The following is a 25,616-nucleotide window of genomic DNA, read 5'->3' as shown; positions in this document are numbered from 1 at the left end:
TAAGAGATTGGTAGACTGCTTTTACTTGAAGTTGAGTAAGGCTGTGTTGAATACATGAAGCTGGCAGGGGTCAGATCATTGGTCTATCAAGGTCAGTCAACTCTAGCTGACAGCAGCTCTCCAGGATCTCAGACGGAGGTCTATCACATCACCTGCTCTCTGATCCTTTAATCTGGAGACTCCAAGGATTCGACCTGGGACCTTCCGCATTCAAAGCAGATGTTCTACCACTGGACCAAAGCTCCTTCCACATTCTGTGTGCATACTTTGCAAGCAGAATTACTACACACATGGAGAATTTGGTGTCATCAATCTGGGGGGACTGTAATTTTTTATGCCACATGTTTAATATCATATAGCTATGGAGAACAGCTTGAGAAAATGTAAGATGAAATCACAGCAGCGTATTCAAGTGGCCAGTTGTGAATACTATGCTAACCCAGTTCATACTGGCAGCCAATACTATGTATATGTACCAGTCAACAATCTACATAAAATGTGATTGGATTCCTGTTGTGTTTTGGCCTTCTGTTTTTCCAGAAGCAATCATCAGAGAAGATGACAGTCACTTACTCCAGTAAAGTTGCAAATGCTACCTTCTTTGGCTTTCATAGACTGCTTCTCAAATGGAGAGGAAGCATCTACAAACTGCTATACAGGGAATTCCTTCTCTTTGCTAGTCTTTACACAGCAATAAGTATATTATACAGGTACATCTTTTTCACTCTTGTGAAACATGTTGCCCATCTGGTGTCATATGTGATACTCATTGTGATCTCTCCTTGGATTGTGATTGATGTGCCCAAAGTGGTGAGATTTTGTTCAATAACATTTCTACAATAACTCGCTAATCATCTAATATTGCTACCACAGTCAAGCAAATTGTGAATCTACATGAAGCTCTGGGTATGGCGAGTTGTTGTGAGGGTTCTGGCTGCTTCAGAATTGAACGTACACATTAGCAGTGCAATCCTAAGCAGAGTTACATCCTTCTGAGCCCACTGATATCAGTGGACTTAGAAGAGTAGAACTGACCCTAGAAGCTAAAATGACTAAACTGAGGCTATCGTATTTTGGTCACGTCATGAAACGACAAGAGTCATTGGAAAAGACAGTCATGCTAGGAAAAGTTGAGGGCAGCAGGAAAAGAGGAAGACCCAACAAGAGATGGATTGACTCAATAAAGGAAGCCACAGCCTTCAGTTTGCAAGATCTGAGCAAGACTGTCAAAGATAGGACATTTTGGAGGACTTTCATTCATAGGGTCGCCATGAGTCGGAAGCGACTTGACAGCACTTACACACACAGAAGAGTAGAGCTCTGCTTTGGATTGTACTGTGAACCAACTCGGTGGAATGAAGGAGCTATAGCTCATGAGAGAGCTGTCATTGTAGCCACTGCTATGGACACAGTGAGGCACCAAACATCAATAAGAGCTGTGGAGAGGACTTTATCCATTAGAGCAGAGTTGTCAAACTCAATTGTTACGAGGGCCGGATATGACATAAATACCACTTGGTCAGACCAGGCCATGCCTCGCAGCTCCGATAGAGAGTAGGGGAGGGGGTGGCTGGCTCGCGTGGCGGATAAGAGCTCTCAAGGGGCCAGATTTGGCCCATGGGCCTTATATTTGATATCCCTGCATTAGAGCCCTCCCAGCACCTCTAACAAGGCCTATCATTGAGTGTTCTGGAAGCTGTTGATGCCATTTGCTCAGAGAAGCAGCAACAGTAGTGGTGGCAGGAAGATCAACTTCTTATGTTGGGGGTGAACAGCAGCACTCAGTCATCAGCCTGAGTTCATCTGACACAGTAAACAACGCCTGGTATCCCAAAGACAGATAGCTTAAAGAAGACATTTCTTTCTCTTGGCTTTTTCTCAGACCAGCAAAATAACATGGCTCAGAAAGTATCTTCTCCAGTGCTCAGAAATATACTTCAAAGGGTTCCATCATTATCAAAGCAAAGTGTTGTACCTGTCAATTGATTTTATACAGTGAACCACTTTGAGAACTATCAGGGTTGAAAGCAGTATGCAAATACTATAAAATAAACAAGTTGCATTATAAGAAGTGAATGTGTTTGAATCGAGGTTGATATGGATTTGTAGTTTGTGGCAATCACAATTCCCAGTATTACACCCTGCATAGTTTATTGTTCCTGTTCCTCTATTTTTCATAAGGGGATTGCGTAAATGTGCTTCTGTTTTGGATAGTCTGTATTACTAATGCTGTATGGATAGCATACTGGTGTTGAAATGTTGCTATAACACATTGAAATTTTGCTTTTCTAATGATGTTGTTTCTAATGTAGTTTTTATACTACATTTGATTTTGTGTATCATAGGGTTTCCCATTCAATTGTCCGTCTTAGACTTTGTTAGAACAACAAAGCCTATCAGCTTCCTTATCACCTGCTATGTTAGGAGTTAATGCTGCGTTATCCAGGTTTCCCGTATCATATTTTTAACATTTAACCATTTGCTCCTTTTATCAAACTAATTAAAAAGCCTGTATTTTTTTTCCTTGCAGATTTTTTCTTACAGGAAGCCAAAAAAGATACTTTGAAAAACTTTCATTATACTGTGACAAATATGCTGAACAAATCCCAGTAACTTTTGTGCTTGGTAAGCATATGTTCTGTGATGACTAAACCCACAACATACCTCCATTTAGAACTTTTCCACTGACTTTTCTGGAGACTCTGGCCATTTATGCTTGGTTATTAGCTGTGTGATCCCTGCGGAACTTTCCCAGAGCTTCTTTTGTTATTCATGATTTTTCCATCCTTCAGAGGTCACCTTGTGGACATCCAGCACAGTTTCAAGAACTTGTTTTATCGCGAATTTAAATTTTGCCTCGATCTCAAGGTGACACTAAGTGAGGCAATTTCCATGGACTGGCTCAACTGCGGGTTTCTCTTTCCCGCCTGTTTTTGCTTCTCCCGCCCTTATTCAAGCCCTCCCAGAGAAGCCATTTTTGTCTGGAATGTAAAGATCTCAGGAAGGGAGCCGGATCCCACCCCCATAGGCATCCTCGCTCGTTAGTTTCAGCAATGTCTTAACATTTCAGGGAACTAAGAAAATCAAATGAAAGAATCCAGCTGCTGGGCTGTTGACATCTGGACAGGCTGCTGGGCTGGTGAGGCAGCAGCGCCCTTGGGGCAGGAAGTCTCCAGCAGGGAGCCACAGCGGGCTTTCTGTTTGTTTTATGGTGCTATTTTAACGATAAAACGGTTAATTTATTAATGTTTTAGTGATAAAACACTAAAATATTAATAAATTAAGCATTTTATCGTTTTTCAGACCTGGCTCTGGTCTGGTGGAATGCTCTGCCTAGTACCATCAGGGCCCTGTGGGATCTTAAAGAGTTCTGTAGGGCCTTTAAGACAGAGCTTTTCTGCAAGGCCTACAGTTGAGGACAGCCCCGGGTATCATCTTTACTGGCCTCCCTACTCCTTCCCCCTCCCATTTATTATACTGGTATGGATCTGGAGTGTGGCTGTGTGTTATCTCAGCCAGCACAATGAGAATCTGTATGCTATCTCTGTTCTGATTGTTAATTGTTAATTTTAATGATTTTATGCTATAGTGTTTTATATAGTGTTTGTGATTTATTGTATGGTTTTAATTGTTGTTATCCACCCCAAGCCAGCTGTGGCCAGGGAAGGTGGGTTAGAAATGTGAAAAATAAATAAATAAAATGTGAAAAACGAATAAATAAAAGAGCACCGTGAAACAAAAAAAAGTGCCGTGGCGGCTCCCTGCTAGAGACTTCCCACCCCATGGCCGCCGCCACTGCCTGTTCCCCCCCCCGCCCCACCTCATAGGCATCCTCTATGGTGTCCAGGAGTGACAAGGGGTGCTGGGTGACCGCCACTGCAGCTCACCACCTGCCAGGGATGGGCACCCCTTGGCAGCCAACTAATCAGAGTAGCCAATTAATCAGAGTAGGGGGGAGGGACTCTGACGGTCCGCATTTTTGTGGTGGCTTCTTCATTGATAAAATTTACTCCTTCTACTTCTGGAATTTCTTCAGGGCAATAAGCTCCCATTCATAGGGATTTGAAGATTCGGATCAGAAAACCGTGGGGCATTTTTCACGGTAGATTTTGCTTCTGTTTTGCCACGGACTAAAAAAAAACACAATTTAAATGTTTTTTTCATGGCCGCAATTTATCCCTGTCAATCTCGATGTAGTTTTGGTTTTTCATGGGAACAAAGCACGCTGTTTTTGACAACAGTTTGGTCTGTCCCTTTTGCAGGAGGCCTCCCCTTCCAACAGGCTCATTGTTTATGCCTGCCCCCAGCTCCGCCCCAACTCTGCCCAGCAGATTACCTCGTGCGGTTCACCAGCCCCAGCGCAAAAAATAAGCACCAGTCCCTCTGGTCTCCTCCATTTTTCTTCCACCCTCGCTCTGTTCTGCTTTTGGAACAGTTAGATTCCAAATTGGGGGGGGGGGCAGGCAGCGCTTTCCTCAAAGCTTCCCTCTATTTTCTATAGGTGTGGAACCCATTGCCCTTTAATGATAGACAGGATGGGGGGGGCAGGGAATCCATGTGCCCAGAGAAGTGTTTAGCTGAAAGTGGGAATGGCAGGGGGGGGAGGAAAGAAGGCCCCTGGATTGCGCACCGGCCATGATCCGGCCACATTGCATCATGAGAGAGAGGAGGGCTCCTAGCTTGCGCGCCAGCCCCGATCCAGCCAGTGTGCATGGCGGGGGGGGGGAGAGGAAAGAAGGCCCCTGGATTGTGCGCTGGCCATGATCCGGCCACAGTGCATCGAGAGAGAGGAGGGAGATAAGAGCAGGCTGGCCGCCCCTCTTCAGAAGAGTGATGGGAGGGAGTTTTGCCTTGGGTTTTCCGCTCTCAGGATGCACATTTTTTCCATCCGATTTCTCAAAAATCCCCCCTCCCCACTGGGGTACAGGGGCCAACAGCCCCTTCCCTTGAACATCCCCCCCACGGGTCCAGCTGCCCTAGACCGAGCTGCCACCACCACCACCCCCAGCGCGTGAGGAGCACATGGTGTGGCCCCACCAGTCTCCCCCTGGAGCCGTCCATCCGACGTCCCCTCGGCTTGGAGGTGTGGGCCCAGCTCCAAGGCCCATCCCGGGCGAGGGGCGGGGAAGGCGTGCCGCCTGCCCGCCTGCCAGCCTCCGGGACGGAGGGAGAGAAGTGCCAGGACTCTAGGCAGGCAGGCAGGCAGGCAGCAAAAGGGGCGGTATTCTTGTCCGAGCACGAAACTCCCCCAGCCAATCACCATTCTTGGGGGGAGGAGAAAGAAGACGTCACAGGGAGGGACAGCGGAACCGAAGCAAACATTTTTTCATGGGCATCCGAGCAACAAAACGCGCTTCTACTGGAAAGTACGGCTCAGAAGTGGTTTGGTTTGCCGCTGACATAATGCGGCTTTTATACCTCTATCAGGGAAAATCCCGATCTGCAGTGAATAACCAAAATTTGACTCCGACGCAAATCAGTGTTGAAACAGCAGCAAATCTCCGTGAAAAATTCCCCCGTGTGTCTGCAGAGCAGCAAATTCTCCAAAGCACAAATGGCCAGTGTCTCAGGGGAAAACTACCCATAAACTCAGCAAACGCATGCAGGAGAGAATCAGCAGGTGGGACAAGAGGGTACTTGAGCCTTCTTAAATCTTTCTTACAAATGCCTCACAAGGCTAATAGAGGTGGGAATCCCATATTTCCTTGTGTTGTTGAGCTCAAATGTAAAAGGCATATTAGGAACTAGTAATTTGCAGTTAATCATCAGCATTGTTTAATATTAAGATACCCTCTAACCTGAAAGGAAGACCAGGAGTTTCATAAAAAAAAGGGGCATTATCTTACATTTGCAGTTATTTCTTTGATTTATTTATACATTAATAAATTAATACATTATCTATGCCACCTCTTGAAGCAGTTTACAAGTAAAACATTAAATATATCAATTTAAAAATAAATTTTATAGTTTATATCAATATAAAAAGAACAAGCCAATAAAAGCCAGGAACATAAACAGCACAACACTACCCATAAAACTGTTTTCAGACCAGAAACAGACCATTAAAAAGCTGGAAAGGTTTAAAAGAAACCTGAATAAAAGGCTCTGTAAATAGCAGGTGGGACCTGGAAATCCCCCAGAATTACAGCTCATCTCGTGACTACAGAGATCTGTTCCCCTGGAGAAAATGGATGCTTTGGAGAGTGGACTCTGTGGCATTGCACCCCACTGAGCTCCCTCTCCAGATCTCCAGGAGTTTCCCATCCAGGATCTTGCGACTCAACCCCCATCCACTGCCAGTAGCTGGGGGAACCTGGCAACCTTAGTAAAAAGATATGTTTTGGCCTGGTGCCTAAAAGACAATTAAGCAGTCACCAGACAAGCCTCAAAGGGGAGAGCATTCCAAAGACAAGACGCCATCACAGAAAATGCCCACTCAGGATTTAGGTTGTAGTGCAGAGCTAGGAATGTAGCACATTGTGGAGGTTGCACAAATCCTGCCCTGATCTCCCAGTTGTTCATCCTCAAACATATGAAGCAGCAGCTTAGGGCTGGCTGAAGCCACTATGAAACAGCACATACAGCACCCTGACTTAAAGTTCTATGAGACTGCACCAGTCTCATATTGATTGATTCAGCTATGCATCCGATGCATCATGAGTATCAGATGGCTGCTTGGAGTCCTCATGCAATCACAATGCCCATGGTTGCTCTAGGGACTGGAGGTGTCAACACTAGATTGCCTTAGGTTGCTTCCAGACAGGGGTGTGAAAACATGCCCCCAATCGCAGCAGCAGCAACAACAAATGGCATGGGAACCTCCACATACAGCATCCACATACACCCCATTCCCATGCCATTCACTGCTGCTCCCACGTTCACTCACTCCTCCCCTTTTTCCTACTGTTTGCACCTGACAAATGTGCAAGCTCAACAGCAATTCCACCAAGGTCTCCTGAATCCTACAAACCCCCCCCCCTTTCCGCCTCACTTTTCTTTTTCCAACCAAACTGTAGAGGTACAGCACGGTTTGGCAGGGAAAGGAAGAACAAACTCCCTTTAAAGGGCTGGGAGTAGGAACAGCACATGACAGTGAGATTCTGTACGCCATTTTGAGACTGAACTCCAACCCCTTCCCCCTAGCGGCAACAGGGAGAGTGTCTGCATGGACACTACCCCATAGATTTCTTCTTTGATCTGGAGACAGAGGCTTCCCCGCCCTCTGCAGTTAAGGGGAAAGGCCCAGGAACTGCATGAACTCTAACTGAAATCAACATACTGTCATGTGAACATTCTCCCTTTAATACGGGACCTTTCTTCTTTCCATGATGGGAAAATCCCCCCCGAGGAACCAGCCTTAGAGAGTGGCCGTAGCGCCTCCGCGGTGCCTCCAAAGAGGTTTGGCTGCTGCAGCAGGGGGGGTGGAAAGGGGGGGTTAAAAAGGAAAAAAATTAAAGGGGGGAACCCATTGAAAACAGTGATGCTGCGCCATCAAAAAGCTGGTGCAGCACCTCTGTTGCTAAAGGGGGCATTCCCGGGCTGATAGGGGTTAGGAAGCTGCCTACCAGCAGTTCCACCCACCAGAACACCCCAGGAACACCTCCCAGGACACCACCAGGAGGCTGAGCCGGCATCCAAAGGCTGCTCTGCCACGCCAGTTCTGGGGGGCTGGCGCAAGTGGCACTGTTGGTGTCTGTGCCAGTTTGCATCGTGCATGTGGCACGGACGCTGGCATAGGGGTCACAGCGCCTCCTAAGCCCATCCGGCCCTCAGGCTCAGGAATGAGCTGCTAGTTTACATTGTCCCATTTCCTCTTCAAACAGGTCTGTTGTGTCAAAGGTCATTTGGCCTCACAACGGAGCTATAATTACAGAGAGTATTCCAAGATAAAGAAGTTGTAAGTACATATGTATGTTTAACTGGGCACATTATTAGAATACCCACAAGTTTTATCGCAAGAACTGTGAATTATTGTTTTGTTTTGTTTTTTAATCTCCAGGGTTCTATGTTACATTAGTAGTGAACCGATGGTGGAACCAATTTGTCAACTTGCCATGGCCAGACAGAATTATGTTCTTGATCTCCAGTACTATTGAGGGAAGAGATGAATATGGCCGCTTACTTAGAAGAACTTTAATGCGTTATGTGAATTTAACATCCCTCCTCATCTTTCGTTCAGTGAGCACAGCTGTCTACAAAAGGTTTCCAACCACGGACCACATAGTAGAAGCCGGTAATGTCCCTTCTTTTGCATTTATTTCTCCATTCCTGCCCAATTTAGGCGGCAATAACTGAACCATCTTTAATGTGTACAAGTGGGTCAATAAGGCATAGGTTTCTTCACAGATGACCCCATTCTGAGAGATGCTCAACCAGAAAATGGGTGCTTTAGAAAGTTACTCTCACCAGCTACACAGCCATAATAATGACCTAAGATACAGCATTGGTAGACATTAACTCCACAGGCAGATGCAGTTTCTTAAAAGCCTAGATTCAAAATGCTGGGAAACCGTCTGTTTTATTTAAATGGAACCCTACATAATACCATGCCCCATGGCGCCCTAAGCCTAAGGTTGCCAACTGTGAGTTATGAAATTCCTGGAGATTTGACAGTGGAACCTGGGGAGGGCAGGGGTTGTGGAGGAGAGGGATCTCAATGCGGTATAATGCCATAAAGTCCATCTTCCATGCAGCTATTTTTCTCTAGGGAAACTGATTTCTGTAGTCTAGAGATCAGTTGTAATTCCAGGAGCTCTCCAGGACCCACCTGGAGGTTGGCAATCCTACCTAAGCCTTCTGTACCACATTGTTGATTTGGGGGCCAGCAGCAGCCCAGTTCTCCAAAGCATGGCTTTTGCCTTCGTTGTGGACAATAGGTGACCAAGATGGTTTACAGTTCCAGTTAATATAACTTTTGCCAATGGATAGCCTGGGAAATAAGCTGGGGATTTTGAATGGAAAAATGGCTTCCTGCCTCCTGGTGGTACTCTGGGGAAACACATAGTCACACACCATGGCTGTAATTTGGAAAAAAACAAAAACATGGTGGGAGCCTGTTCTATATCTCTGCCTCTCAGCTAATTTGGCCCTTTGTTGTGATTACCTTGTCCCATTGATTTCAGTGGGACTAGAGCTCTAACAAGCTCTTCTGGGGTTTATTTAGGGACAACCAAGATCTGTGTTCTTAATGACCATTCTATTTTCAATCACTGATCTGGGGGGCTTAAACTATCTGAAACACACACACCGTTTAGTCAGGTATGCTGTATAATAAAATTAGCATCTCCTAGCAACAAAAGCTTCACACAGAGCACATGCCTGGTTTTTATGAGGTCATTGGCGGGGTGGTGGTGAGAAATTAATATGAATGGCAGGGGTATTTGACTGTCCCAGAATGCCATGAGATAGCAATGTGATAAAATGTATATGAAGTCCACATTGCATGTTTTTGCTGCTTTTTCATACAATAGAACTCTTTAACCATGCCTTGTTTAAAATTTGAGAGGGCCCTCAAGAATAAGATAAAACTGTTTCAAATAAAATTGTTTCCCAGGTCACCAGCCCCCAAAGATCTTATCTGGTGCAGAGGTTGGCTTGTTAGACTTTGAAAAGGGACACCCAGATTCAAACCTTAATTGATGAAACTCACTAGGTAGGGTTGCCAGCTCTGGGTTGAGAAATACGTGGAGATTTGTGGGGGGGGGGATGGAAGCTGAGGAGGGGAGGGCTTGGGGAGGGGAGGGACTTCAACGTGGTATAAGCCATAGAGTTCATCTTCAAAAACATCAATTTTCTCCTGGTGAATTGATCTCTGTCACCTGGAGTAATCCCAGGAGATCTCCAGCCACCTGGCAGTTGGCAAACCATATTATTGGGTGACTTTTGACTAATCATTCTTTTTCAGCCTAACCAACCTTACAGGGTTACTGGAGTGGGCAAGAGGCCATCCTGAGATTCTTGGACAAAGAGAAGGATAAAATGTAACTGATTAATTTTTCATTAGCTACCCCTGATTTAAGCACTGGTTTAATAAGTATGACTACTTGAAGACCTAGTATGTTCTCATGGGGATGTTAAAAAAGGAAGCTGAAAAGGAGGGTAAAGAGGACCACATCCAGGATGTATAGAAATTATTTAAATCCACCACGATGGAAGCTCAGATGGAATAAATACTACAGATTAGGAATAGTGTTGCCAACATCTAGGTGGCACCTGGAGATCTCCTGCTATTACAATTGATCTCCAGATGACTAAGATCAGTCCCCTTGGAGAAAATGGCTGCTTTGGAGGGTGGACTCTGGCATTGTACTCTGCTGCGATCCCTCCCCTTCCCAAACCCCGCCCTTCCCAGGCTCCACCCCCAAAATCTCCAGGTATTGCCCAGCCCAGAGCTGGCAACCCTAATTAGGAAAGGTACCATCAAATATAAGAAGAGGCCTGTGTGATCAATGACCAAAATCAAAGAAACCGTAAAAGGCGAGAAGGCTCCTTTAAAAAGTGGAACCCTTGCCCAAATGAGGTAGACAATAGGAATCATAGGTTTTGTCAAAATAAATGTAAGTTAATAATAGATTTCCCTATGAGGAAAGGCTAGGCAGTAAGTGTGTGGGGGGTGTTTAAAGAAAGGACAGATGGGGGCATGACAGAGGTTTATAAAATATAGATGGATTTTTAGGGATAGATGGATTTTTTATTACTCTCCCATTGTACTAGAATTCACAGGTACCTAATAAAATGGATGGGCAATAGGTTCAGGACAGACAAAAGGAAGTACTTTTTCACTCAAAGAATAACTAATTTGTGGCTATAAGATATAGTGATAGCTGCTATGTTACTTGGCTTTAAAAAAGGATTAGCCATATTCATACTGGGTAGGTTCATCAATTACTAAATGAAACTTCTGCATTTAGAGGCAGTAACTCTCTCAATATCAATGCTAGGAGTCAACTAAAGGAGGAGGCTTTGGCCTCCATTTCCTATTTGTAGGCCTGGTTGGCCACTGTGAAATAGGATGCTAGACTAGATGGACGGTTGGTCTGATCCCACACAGCTATGTTTATGTTGTTAGTATTTGTGTATATGAATACTTACAAAGCTTCAGAAGATATCCAATCAATGCTCCATAAGCAACTGTTTCAAAGCATGTACTTTCACAAGAAATAAAATAACAGAAGTCAGCTATATTTCTTTTTTAAACAGGTTTTATGACAGCAGAGGAAAGGAAACTATTTGATAATCTTCAATCTCCCCATCTTAAATACTGGGTCCCATTTGTCTGGTTTGGAAATTTAGCATCTAAAGCACGAAAAGATGGAAGAATCAGAGACAGTGTAGATTTACAGACACTGTTGAATGTAAGTAATAAAAAACAGCAGAACATTATGAAAAATACTTGATACCCAAGGCTGGAATGAAAGGCATAGTAGTGGACAAGGACTAGGTAAATCATGGTTCAAACCTCCACCCAGCCACGAAGCTTGCTGGGTAATCCTGGGCCAGTCACTCAGTCAGCCTAACATGCCTCACATGGTTGTTGTTGGGAGGACAAAATGGAGGAGAGGAGAACAATGTTGTAAGCCTCTTTGGGTCCCCATAGAGGAAAAAAGCAGGGTATAAATATCTTTATTAATTAAACCCCATCATGCCATCAGAGCAGATCAGCCAATAATATTAATAAATGTAATTATTTTGGATAATGCATCATACATTTTCTTTTCTTTTTTAATTTAGGAGATGAATAGATACCGGTCATGGTGTAGTCTGCTATTTGGTTATGACTGGGTCGGAATTCCACTAGTGTACACACAGGTACTGGTTGCAAACCTCCATGAATTCCAAAGTTCAAGATACATTTTTGAAAACATCTTGGGTGCTGAGAAATAAAAATTTAAATCAGTATTCAAACATTCAAAGTGATACATGTCTCCCCCTGCCCTTCAAATTCCAAGAGGTTTTTGAGAGGGAAGGGGAATGGAGAACCATTCAGCTGGGCCAAATCACTATTGTCCAACTTTGGAGCTGCCCACCATTTCCCGTGATGCATTTGCCTCAACTAGCATGAGAGTTATGGTTGCCAGGTCCCTCTTCGCCACTGGCGGGAGGTTTTTGGGGCAGAGCCTGAGGAGGGTGGGGTTTGGGGAGGGGAGGGACTTCAACGCCACAAAGTCCAATTGCCAAAGTGGTCATTTTCTCCAGGTGAACTGATATCTATTGGCTGAAGATCAGTTGTAATACCCGGAGATCTCCAGCTAGTACCTGGAGGTTGGCTACCCTAATGAGAATGGATTGCATTGTATGTGGGTAACAGGAGAAACAAGAGATATGAAAAAATCTGTAGCCCTCAAATAAGAGCTATGAGAATCTGCACTAGGCAGGTGCTTAATTGATACCCCCCTCTTTTGTCTTGGGCTGATAAAATAACATCTGTCCTGTTCAAGTTATATTTGATGGCAATCCATTGGGATACATTTGGGGAAAGTATTTTATAATATTAAATATATCTGTTTGCATCATGTTCTGTATAACCACTGTTTATCTTTAAAAATGTTCAAAATGTAATGGCTTTTGGATAAAAGGTGTATTAAATATGGATTTATTAATAGCAGTATTTGAATGTGGTTTTGTTTATTTTAGGTTGTCACACTGGCTGTCTATACCTTCTTCTTTGCATGCCTGATAGGACGTCAGTTTTTGGAGCCTGACCAGAACTATCCAGGTCATGATTTAGATCTTTACATTCCAATCTTCACATTGTTACAGTTTTTCTTCTATGCAGGATGGCTAAAGGTAAAGTGTCTTTGCAATTATAGGTGACTTGGAATTTTTTCATAATTTTGCTCAGAAACCTGATGAATGAAAGTCACCCGAGTAAACAGAAGTAAAAGGGCTCTTAGTTAATGCTGTTGTCTATGTTATTACTGTGATGTATACAGCTGAAATAACATTGAGTTGGATCCTACAAGTGCTTGAGCAAAAGAAGCACATGCGACAGTTCTGAGGGAAAAACAAGGGTGAGGGTTGCCTGATTCCCCTTGCTCGCTGCAGCCCATATGTCACTTCATCCAAGAGCCCTCACCCAACCCTCAACAGAGTTTTTGGGGAAACCAGGAGCCACTGGGAGAAGTAGGAGGCAAGGAAGATCCTGTTGTGCAAATTCTTTCTGCTTACAAAATCATCATCGTGTCTAGTAGCATACCCAATGGACATCAAATGCTCGTCTGCACAGGAATGCCAGGACACCTCTGTACCAACCATGCTTGTTACAAGGGGTTGAACACATTTATACTGCTGATAATGGGCACTACAAAATGTTTGTCATTTGCAGTATTTCTGGTTCACTGCTTTTGTCTCAAGCACTCTGCTTGTGAATTCCAAATGTTTTGTACGCTGTCCAGTATCAGCAGTATAAATGTGTTTCAGTCACTTGTAACCTTGCTTTCCAGACAGCTCACTATCAGCAATATAATTTTTTCCAGCTTTATATATTGCCTATTATCATCACTGCAACTTTGTTTCCTGTTGCATGTCAAACAACGTAACTATGAATGTGTGTACATAAATAGACTTCCTTCCATTCTGCCCAATGGAGAGTTCTGTGAAATGCAAAGCAGGCAGATTCTTGTACCAATCTAAGCCAGGGCTACTTCACATGGTAGAGTCCCCACAGCGGAAGCCACCAGAAATTGCTTCTATGAAATGGTGCTCTGGCCCATGACATTTGTAAACCTTTCACCACATGTGGCAACTCAGTTGCATAGAGAGTCTTCATAACTTGGAGGCCACCAAGAATGTGTGGCACAGGTGTGCAGATTTCATCCAATCCAGAAGAAAACCACAGTGCAGAGTCTGTACAGGTTATGTATTGCCATAGCACTTTTTTCTTGCTTATTCTCAAAAGCAACCAAATGTGTTCTACATTTAGTGAAAATAAAAGAGTATTAGTAAATGCCATAGAGGTGTTCAAGAAGAGGAAGCAGTAATGACTGCCCCTCGATTGCACAAAATGGCCAATTACAACAAGCAAAAATAGTACAGCAAGCTGGATGTTTTCTAATTAATATTGATTGTCAGCTGACTTATTTACTGTTCTTCATCAAGCTTATAATTAGGCTATTAACCCAGTATAAACGCCATATTGATTCTTTTTTCTCCAGTGAATTTGAACTCAATTAATTAAAAGAAAAATTAACTTAAATTAAGAATGACTAAGACGAGCAGGAAGATACATTGAATGGCTTCTGTTAGATCTGTGGATCCAGTTAGCATGACCACTGTTTGTTTTGTAAGCTACCTAGTCATCATCAGCAACAATAGCCCACTTGTCTTGTCAATTTTACGTCAAGTAACAGGGATGAGCTAACCATGATTCTAAATATGCTATAGAGAAGAGTATTGTTAGGGTAAAGATATATCAGATGGTTCAAAATCCAGATCAAGGGTCAACATACATTCAGAAGACTTCACTAGAGTAGGTGAACTAAATATGTTGACCTGTACATACATCGATCCACTGACAAGACTACATAAACATACAGATTCAGCTTGGTTGACTAAATAAGCATTAATAACTGATGGGGGGGAAGTAATAAAATGTACCGGTATGTGTGAATCCACCCTACAAAGTTCTTGCAGTACAAGGCTGTAATAGATAGAGTGGACATGCCTGCAAGGGAGATCATTGTGGTTCAAAAACAAACAAAAATGGGATGTGCGGTTCTTTAAGAAAAGGTGCTAGTGTTCACATTTATTGCCTTTGCTATCACCAATGAGAGACAGTTTTGAGATGCAGGGTTTGGATGAAGAGTGTGGGAACGAGCACAGAGACAGAATGCTCTTTGGTTTCCTGTATGATTTGAGAAATCCATCTCCCTCTGCCTGATTTGCCTCCCAGCAGCAAAAGAAAAGTGGCCCAGGACTCTGAGTGGGACCACTTGTGATTGGTAGTGTTCTTGGTAGTCCAAGGGCATTGACAGGCACTGTGGTATGCTCTCCCCTGAAGGAAATTTAGGGCCAAACTGGATAATACAGCTGAACCAGTTGTATTTTATTTATTTATTTATTTATTTATTTATTCGTACGTCTAACTTGCACTCCCCCGGCCAGGCCGGGCTCAGGGCACGTAACAACATTAAAATTTACAATATTTAAAACAGATGCTGTTTTAGCCAGAATCTGGAAAATGTGGGCCAAACACGTGGGGAGAGTGAGGCCATCTCTGACGGGTGGAAAAGGCATGCATAATCAAAAGGAAGCCCCGAAGCAGTTGGTGGGAGTGACTGTGGGGAAACGTCCCTGCATAAAAAGCCTGTCATTCCCAAGTGCTCTGTGATGCAATTCAGTTTAGGAGCACAGTGGGGAGGAGGAGTTTCTGCCTTCCTGAGCCAAAAAGGCCATGGGGCCATTTGCTTCACTGTGGGGCTGCATGTTTATTGGATTCAGCATGAGGAACCCCACAGCGGGGCAAAAGGAGCCGCTTGCAGCAGTCTCCGCTCAGGAAAGCAGCTCTGGCGGGAAGGCTGCCCATCCTCTCCTCATGCCATGCTCTCAAGCCAAATCAAGCCCCAGAGTGCTTGGAAACTTGAGTTTCCCAATGACACATGTGGACTGCAAGTTGGATCAGGGGAAGTCCCACACAACTTACGTTACATGTACTGTCTAGTTTGACCCTGTTTCAGCAACAGAAAAGGAAATGATTCAAACTGTATGTTACTTATTATTACGTATATGTTTCTAGATTGTGACAAATATACATGCTATGAAGGGGCAGACTTGAAATTTTAACCATAGTTTGGACTTATATCAAGAAAGGTGGAATATCAGTATTGTAAATAAAACAATATATATGCTGGTGGACATTTTAAGAGAGCAATGCTACCAGACAACCTAAATAAGTTTCTAGCATCTCAGAGAGAGCCAGCGTGGAGTAGTGGTTAAGAGTGGCCAGACTCTAATCTGGAGAACCATGTTTGATTCCCTACCCCTCGATATGAGGCCTGCTGGGTAACCTTGGGCCAGACACAGTTCTCTCAGAGCGCTCTCAGCCCCTATCTCACAAAGTGCCTGTTGTGGGGAGAGGAAAGGAAGATGATTGTAAGCTGCTTTGAGGCTCCTTACAGTAGAGCAGGGGTGGGGAACATAATGCGCGGGGGCCATATAAGGCCCACGAAGTCATTTGGTCTGGCCCTTCATGGGTCCTGGCAGATCTCTAGCTCAGAAGGATCTAAGACTGGCGATCCACCCCCTCCTGCAGACAGGAATAGCCTCTGTTCAAGGCGGATGTGAGTTTGTTTTGCCAAAAAAAGGAACCTTATTTCCCCCTTGCAGAAGAGTCATTAGCTATGGAGCTGCTAGGACCGCCCAAGAAACTGTGTTAACCCTTTCCCACCTGAGCCGTGGAGAAACGTATTCCCTCTGTACTACAAGAGGACTGGGGGCAGAAGTGGCGACAATGGAGGGGTTAAAGGGGGCAGGGCCAGAATGCACATGGGGGGGACAGTTCTTAGCCAGTGTGTCCTCATTTCATCCCTGAAGGTGTAGGTAGCAGGAGCCGGCTGTAGAATCCGGCCCCAGCCATGCAGAGCAGGAGCAACTCTGGCATGCGGCTGGACGGCTACACTCGGCTAGTGCAACAGACCATCCTGTGCCACCAGGTGGATGAGTGCGCCACCGATTGGATACCTGCCTGCTTCCCCACGCCAGGGGGGTCATCTGGGCAGCTGCCTTCTTGGGGCTTGGTCGGTATTGCCTTTCCCTTCTCGTTCTTTCCCTTATAAGTCCTGCAAAAGACTCGTAGAGAGGGAAAGTGCCGGATTGGGATGTTACTGGACCGGGCTCCTTCGCCTACAAGCCCCGAGCGGCTTGTCGCTCACTCCGTCTTGTGTTTGCTGCCCTGCCTGAATCTCTTGGGCCCAGCTGGGGACAGCAGAGCTCAAAAGCAAGTCGCTCTACGTGGCAGACACTTGGAGCCGTCTCCGGTCGTACCTCTTGGCTAAATGTTTGACCAAATATAGCAGGCTAATTTTTAAGGTGATAATTTTGTATGGCCCATGAATGATGCTATAAATATCCAAATGGCATTTGTCAGAAAAAAGGTTCCCCACCCCTCCAGTAGAGAAAAGCAGGGTATAAAAACAAACTCTTCTGTTTTATTCTGTCACCCAGTATGACTAACAAAGGCATACAACTTTAAAATCACAAGAGCAGTTGACTTAAATCTAAGATTCTTCATAGAATAATATCCACAGCCCTATATAACTTGGCCATTAAAAAACCAGCATAAAACCACAATATGAGTAACCAGCAGCAGCCCTTCAGGTCTCTGCATAAGAAACAGAAGCACATACCATAGATCCTGGCTGGCAGGATATTCAGTCAAACTGCTAGTTCACTCTGACAGTTTCGACAGCACAGAGACCTTGTCATAGAACAAACAATAGTTTGAATATGTTGTAAGCTGATTTTATATTAAAACAGGTCTAGATATGCTACATAATGAGGTAGTAATTAGGCGACAGAGTACTGAAGTGGTAAAATGGATTTTACAAATTCAGACTACAGATGAGGGATTTAATTCTCCTACATATCATAAAACTAGCACAGTTATATAAAGATAACTCTTTTCCAGATGTGCTAGATATTTTAGGCAGGGAGTCTTTACATGGTGGGGAACTAAAAATGTAATTTTCTCCCACCTGCAGCCTGAAGAGCCTATTCTACCACCTCTGCAACCTTGGTCCATGCACAAGTGGGCCATGCCTTAAGCTTCACTATAATGATATTAAAGTGGACACTTCATAGAACTGCAAGCTTCAAATGGCGCTGCAGAATATGAGAATGTTGTATTTGGGGGGAATTTTTCATCTGTCTCACCAAAGAAAAGGGGTTTAAATGTTCAAATTCACCTTCTCCTTCGTAAGCACAGTAAAACAGACAGTGTGAAATCATTCATTGACTACCAGTCATATATATAGGACAATGGTTCACTCACATGAAGAGCTTTTAATCCTGTTCTATGTTGTCCTGGTTTAGAGTATAATCCTTTTCGTTGTTGCAGCCAAGAATCCCAAAATAGCACTTAATTGTTCTGCGTGGCATTCCTTTTGGAGAATGACACCACGTGCCCCATGACAGGCTAGCCAGACCTCGAGCCAGTGCAAAGTTTCCTCCTGTAGTCACCCATGAATATATCTTTCATATTTCATTTCTCTGGCTGGGTGCTTGTTTGTTCACTGGCATCTGGCAAGCGAGTTGGTTCAAGGAGTCTTGTGGTTCCACTTCTATGTTCAGTGATGTAATTCGACATGAAATCACAGTTCTTCTTAAAACCAGAACCATCCTGGTTTGGCTGGTGAGAAAACCAGATCTAATTCCTCATTCTTTTTTAAAGGTTGCCTCCATTCAGATATAAAGCAGGGAGGTCTATTGTTTAAATTTTAAACAACGTGCAAAAGCCTCTGCCCTCTCCTTCCCAGCCTTTTGTTGTGTTTGATTGCTTTAAGCCCATTTTTCCACAACTAGGCTGGAAAAAAGCATGTTTCAGGCAACAAAACACTGCGAACAAAACACATCTAGTTTGGCTTATCTAGCTACAGATGACAACCATTCACTTCCATGGGAAAAAGTAAACACGTTTGCTCAGGGTCTCCACTGAGAAGAAAGGTATACCTGCTTCCTACTTTTAGTGATCCTCGCCATTGAAAAGCAAACCTGTATCTACCTTCATAGTCCTGCCCCTGCATGTGCAGCAGAATGTGGTTGGTAGGATTCTGTGGTGGTAGAATGCACTGCGCCATTATGGACTGCAAATGCAGGGGGTCACTGTCTTAAAAATGCTCCTTCTGTAAAAAGAAGTCACAGTCAATGGAAATCTAGCATGGCAGAAGTGGACTGGATGAAACTCTCTTTATTGTGCTAGTGTTTTACCTACAGGAAGTTTTGTACATGGGAGAAGCATGCAAAATAGCATTGCCCAACCTACATTTCAGTTAGGGTAGTCCAGTTTATCACATCATTTTGCCATTTATATCAACCAGGAGTTGAATCCAACCAGCTTCTCTGCTGGTGATAAAGGGAGAAGGGATCCCCCATGATAGAATTTGCCAGCCCTGTATTGGGAAATGCCTGAGGATTTGGAGGCAGAACCTGGGGAAGGTGGAGTTTGGGGAGGGGAGGGAACTCAGCAGGGATGTGATGCCATAGGGTCCACCCTCCAAAGCAGACATTTTTCCAGGGGAAATGATCTCTGTAGTCTGGAGGTCACTAGTAATTCTGGGAGATTTCCAGACCCCACCTGGAGGTTGACAGCCCTACTCCCCACCAAAAAAAGGGGGGGAGGAGATGGCTGGATCTCAGCCGTAGGCCAAGTTCCAGGTTGTTTCTTTCTCACACTAGAATGCAATAGAATATATGGAAATGGCTTTGAGACAGAGTGTGAATACCGATGCAATAGTTTATCTACTGTTGCCCGACTCTCATCTTTCATGCCTACTACTGGCAAAATCTCAGTCCAGCTTGTGCCTCCAGCCTGTTCACATGCTTTCTATCCCCCACTCCTGAATGATGCAAGAGATCAGAAATCCACTTTAAGAAATCCATTTAGAGGTGGCACCTAGCAAAAGCACTGCCCTTGCCTTGGGACCACTTGCTATTACCAATCTGCAAGAGTGAAGAATTGATTTTCATTGGTTGCAGCCCTAGACAGTGCACCCATATTTTATTCTGTGTGATTCTGACTACAGGTTGCTGAGCAACTTATCAATCCATTTGGTGAAGATGATGATGATTTCGAAACAAATTGGTGCATTGATAGAAATCTGCAGGTAAGATTACCTTGCTTCCTTTCTTTTGTTATTCAAGTGCTATGGACTTTCTTTTCTGTAACCATGTGACTTCTGAAATGGATCATTATATAAAACACACACAAAAGGTTCCATTTTCTCACCTTGACCATCTTTAATTTACTATAAAATATGTTTTCTATAATTGATAAATATATATTATATAGAATGAAATATATAATCAGAAATTTACTGTCATTTAATTAATTCCTGGTCCTCTGGCGGGAAAACCAAGTCAAATCTAAATCATGTCTGATATCTACTTACCTAGCCTGGTCTTTGAGCACATTATTGACAGAGGATATCCTTCTTGTTTCACTGCTGACTCATGGACATGAGTCAAAGATCTATGATCTCTCAGCTTGGAGGGTTTTATTTTAGATAAAAGCTATCAGGGAGGGGGAGGGAAAGAGAATCAAGGGAGTTTAGCAATCCCCCCCCCATATCATTTCCCCAATTTAAATTGCTCCTTGAAAGCTGCTATTTTTTTCCTGCAGGGCAAATAGCAACTGGGGGCTGCTTTGTATTGAGAAAACAGTGCAGAGGGGAAGGTGTTAAATCCCTTGTGTTCCCCAGCAGAATGTTGCCAACCCAATTCCTGATCCTTGACCTATGGCTGCTTTGATTTAAAAAAAAAACGTGTACAAAATCTTGATCTCTGGTGTCATGTCCAGTTTGACCTTCAGGGTTCAGCATCCAGTCAATGGATTGTATCAGTTACCAACCTGATGTAATTAATCCATTATCTAAAGGATTAATCAAGTTGCATCATCACACCCATGTGTCAGTCTTTACTCTGTGCCATCACTCTACCTACTTTCCAACCCCACCTTATCTTCAAAAATAATTTTGATCTTCATCACATTGATTTTGCTTCCTAACATCATAACTAAACTGAGTGCCGAGTCATTAGAAAAATTGATATAAAATCAGAGAAGTTGGATGAATTTAATTAATTAACCAGAATACCTGTATTTTGTTCTTTACATGGCACATGCCCAAAACAGCCTACACTGACCCCATTAAAACATTTCAAAGACAAAACATACATAGAATAAGAGATACAGCTATAAAGAAGTAGGTAGCAGCTAAAACATAAAAGAGTCAGGAAAGATTATAAAAGCAGGAAAACACAAGAATATCTTGGCTCAAGATCAGGTACAACAGCATCATTATATGATCACCAATAAGGGTAAAAAGCGGGAGGGGGAATATCAACAAAGGTTTCAGAATTGAGACAATGGTTAATAATTTAAAAGTAAAGGTAGTCCCCTGTGTAAGCACCAGGTCGTTATTGGCCCATGGGGTGACATCACATCATGACATTTACTAGGCAGACTGTGTTTACGGAGCTCTTAATTTCAAGTGACTGAAATAGTCACATAACATCATAGAATCACAGAGTTGCTTATTTCACTGTGTCCAGTTAATTGCAACAGCAAAGCTTATGAGATTCTTTTGAGGTTCCAACCACAACAAAGTCATTCTCACTGCAGCTATTAATTCTGAAGCATCTACTGTAGCAAGACATGCTTCTCAGCACATTTCAAAGATGGGAAGATAAATACTGTGATCAAAATAATGTTACTGTCTTTGTAGTCATTGTTACCATAACTACAGACATTAGTGCGTTCATTAAGATGCTTTCCAAGCTATGCTAAGGATTCAGAGTGGGCTACCCCATCATACCTTCCACCATTTCACAGATGAAAATAGGGAAAGTCTGATGACACCCCTGTTTTCACACCAAGGATGATCATCTTCATTAATGCACAAATAAATGCACACACACATAACAAACAGGAGCGCACCCACTGGGTTGTATCCAACCAGCTGTTCTGCTGATGAAAAAGGAAGGAGAAATTATTTTTGACCACCCAAGGTAATCCTGAGATCCATGGGACAAGCATGTACAAAAGCCAGGTGGGATGGGGACTGTGAATGTGGAGGAATTATATGACATAGAGGAAGTACATGATACACCCATAATTGAGAACATAACTACACAATACAGCTGACATATGTCAGGTCACAAGTGCATGACTGGACTCACACTTCAGATGTACTTCAGGAAAACTCACCTAAAGAAGCACCTGTTTGTTTGGCACTGTGAGGGAGTTTGGTGAGCGAGGAAAAGGAGTTTCCTTTTTCCCTCCCATCCCACTTTCACCAGTGGAAAGAGTAGAGGGGCTTTTTGCCCCTTTTCGGGCTCCACGTATCCTTCCTAGAGCATATCATGTCATTCAGCAGTGAGTTGAAAAGCTGACCGGATCCAACCCATTACTTACTACATATTATTGAAGTCTCTTCTCTACCCCTTGTATTCATTTACTCTGCAATTCATTTATATTATATTCTTTCACTCTGCATAGCCTCTTCCGTACTGATTTTGGAAGCAGGTCTGTTAGTAAACTGATCGTAACCATTTCTTTTTATTTCAGAATGTTCAATAGGATGTTTAATCTCGTACAATGGATCTGCTCATGTTTATTATAGATAAGGTGAAAAGAAAAAAGAGGGAGGAATCCCTTCAAACCAACAGAGACAACAAAAGTACAGAAGTCCAGAACAGTGTAACATATAGGTGGGGAAATGTGCAATAAATAATCATAATATAATAATACATAGAATAAATAATAAATAGAATAATAATAATAAATATATTCAAATACTAGCAATGTCAATTGTCACTACTTTCACAGTACATAAATAGAATAAGGCACATAAAAGAAACTGTAGCCTAAGGCCAGGCCCAGCAAGAAATTCCCCACTCTCAGCCTCAGCCCTTGAGAAATTGAGAAGCAGGAGAAAAAATGGCCTGGATACTGTCACTCTAGGAATTTCCCCTAATCTCTATAAGTCTTTACCTTAAAGATTAGCCTCACCCAGAAGTTTCATCACAATCACCCTGGCCAGACACCGCCAACAAAATATTTTGATATTTACCTAGGCAGGGTTGGAAACCCTAGCCCAAACCCTAGCTAGAGGTTACATGTAACATGTGATCACCATGGGGACTTGCAGCACTATGGCAGCTGTGATATCCCTGTGAGAACTCAATTGGCTTGGGGAGCCAATTCAGATTAGAATTGCAGAAAGGGGGAGAGGAGTGTTAGCCTTCCCAGTGCCATTTTTCCAACCCAAATCAGCACCAGGAACATTACTTGCCCCTTGAGAAGCCTGTACATGCAAATTCACACACACACCGATAGAGCATTATCTGCCCCCAGGGGCATTTCAGACAGGGAAAACAGTGCAAGGGGGATTGCTGAAGGCCATCCTTTCCCCGTGCTGCATTCCTAATCTAAACTGGGTTCCTGTGGCACTTCATAACTGAGTTCCTACAGGGACCTCACAGCTGCCATCTAGTTGCAACTCCTGATGCTGTATGGAACCTTCAGCTTAGCTCTAAGACTACAACGCAGAAAGCTCCTTTTAATATGCTTAAGGTCTTGCATGCAACTACTGGAACTGATTTTTCTTCCTTGAACCAGAAGCACAATTTAAACAGCTTCTGAAACTCCGAGATATTTCAAATGAAATTTGATACAGGAACTGCTGTTTAAAGGAATCATCAAAGGCTGTTTGGAGAGTGCTGAATTAGTAATGGTGTCCTCTGGATTGTTCCTAGAGTTGCCAGCCTCCAGGTACTAGCTGGAGATCTCCTGCTATTACAACTGATCTCCAGCCGATAGACATCAGTTCACCTGGAGAAAATGGCCACTCTGGCAATTGGACACTATGGCATTGAAGTCCCTCCTCCCCAAACCTTGACCTCCTCAGGCTCTGCCCAAAAACCTCCTGCCGGTGGCAAGGAGGGACCTGGCAACCCTAATTGTTTCCTAAACATATTATATCTTAAACTATGTTGCAAATATTTCTAATTCATAATCATTATCTTAGGTATCACTTCTGGCTGTTGATGAAATGCATATGAATTTACCAAAAATGAAAAAAGATATTTACTGGGATGATTCTGCAGCCCGCCCTCCATATACACTTGCAGCAGCAGATTACTGCATTCCATCTTTCCTTGGATCTACTATTGAAATGGGGTATGTGATTCTAAAAATTCCTTCCATACATGGACAGAAATGATTCTTCACCAGCCCAGCATATCAGATCATTAACATGCATTCCTATGAAGAAACTTTTGTTAGACTTTAAGGTGCCACTGGACTCCTGATTTATTTGGTGTAGTTTGAAGGAGTTGGCAAAGGCCATATTGAGTGTCATGTTTTCTGGAATGTTTCTGGTTGTTACATCTCAAACTATGTGGCAAACATTCTAATTCATAATCACGATCCTATAAGGTAAAGGTCCCCTGTCCAAGCACCAGGTCATTCCTGACCCATGGGGTGACGTCACATCCCGACATTTACTAGGCAGACTTTGTTTACGGGGTGGTTTGCCAGTGCCATCCCCAGTCATCTTCCCTTTACCCCCAGCAAGCTGGGTCCTCATTTTACCAACCTTGGAAAGATGGAAGGGTGAGTCAACCTTGAGCCAGCTACCTGAAACTGACTCCTGTTGGGATCGAACTCAGGTTGTGAGCAGAGCTTGGACTGCAGTATTGCAGCTTACCACTCTGCACCACGGGGCTCATTCAATCATGATCCTAGGTATCACTTATTCCAGAATAAGCTTTCATGAGTCAGAGCTAACTTCAGCAGATGCATGAAGCAATGTATACATACATACAGTAAGCAAACTTTTTTTCTGCTGTTAATATTCTGATGCTTGGATCAAATCACATTTCATTTATGTTGCAAGTGGCTTCTGTTGGTAAAATAAAGGTCAAAAGTAACAGATGCTTTCCTAATTTATTTTGTAGTCTGGCTGATAGCCAGTTTCTCCGTGGAGACAACTGGATCTATGATGATGATAAACCCAAACGGCAGCATTCTATGCTGAGAAAAGTGAAGAGATTTCTGAGTGTCCGTGAAGAATCCCCCACACCAACCAGGAGGGCCTACCAAAGGCAGTCAAGTGAGAATTCCGTTTTTTTCCCATCTCATGAGATGCGGCACATTGGCAATTTACAAGAAATGCACTCTAGAGCTAGACTTTTAAGCTCACACAATAGGAAAGACAATGAATGGCCTGATAAGCATGCCAGGATGCCTGAAGGCATTGATCTAGGGATCATCAGAGAAACTAGCAAGAATGAACCCACGGAGATATGCTATCAGTCCAGTCTGGATGAGAACGAATCCAAAACGGACTCATCAGTCTCAGAAAATATTTTTATTGTAACAAAGGACAATGAATCCAGATTGGATTCACAAAGAGACAATAACACTAATGTCCTGACAGAAGAGGATTCTGGAAGTCAAAGTGAATCAGACCCTGACTCAAAAGGAATGACATTGATCCTTTGTGGGTCGCACACCACTCCTGCAGATTCTCCAGTGTCTCCTTCAGAAGTGGTTTCACTTCATATGGACCCAGAACCAGAGGATTCATCCACAAGCATAACAGACAGAAAGCCATCGGACTTATTTCAAAGTACAGCATCTGGCAACATCCCAGATAATCAAATATGGAGATTTCCCCATTTTCAGATATCCCCTATGGTATCCAACACAAAAACTGCACCTGTTTTAACAGAGTCTGGAACACCCTTTGGAAAAAGTCACATAAACACTGAAAGCAATCCAATATCTACTCCTGTTGCTATAAATAAATCTGACATCTGCAATTTACTTGAAGAACTAGATACTAAAGAAACTGATATAGTTGAGTTTAGTAATGAGAAAAATAAAGGAAATCTCTGACAAA

General features: G+C 43.4%; 1 protein-coding gene across 1 annotated transcript; it reads left to right on the top strand.

The window, feature by feature from the left end:
• Positions 1–545: 545 nt before the first annotated feature.
• On the top strand, positions 546–25,616 carry BEST3 (bestrophin 3). The gene is made up of 9 exons (XM_056846289.1): positions 546–710; positions 2,531–2,625; positions 8,000–8,233; positions 11,200–11,354; positions 11,731–11,808; positions 12,634–12,786; positions 19,737–19,817; positions 23,739–23,890; positions 24,670–25,616. The coding sequence occupies exons 1-9, from the start codon at positions 559–561 to the stop codon at positions 25,610–25,612; spliced, it is 2,043 nt and encodes a 680-aa protein (XP_056702267.1). The 5' UTR covers positions 546–558; the 3' UTR covers positions 25,613–25,616.

This window comes from Euleptes europaea, chromosome 3 (assembly GCF_029931775.1).
Source record: "Euleptes europaea isolate rEulEur1 chromosome 3, rEulEur1.hap1, whole genome shotgun sequence".
Taxonomy (NCBI): domain Eukaryota; kingdom Metazoa; phylum Chordata; class Lepidosauria; order Squamata; family Sphaerodactylidae; genus Euleptes; species Euleptes europaea.
This window is presented reverse-complemented; position numbering and strand designations above follow the sequence as displayed.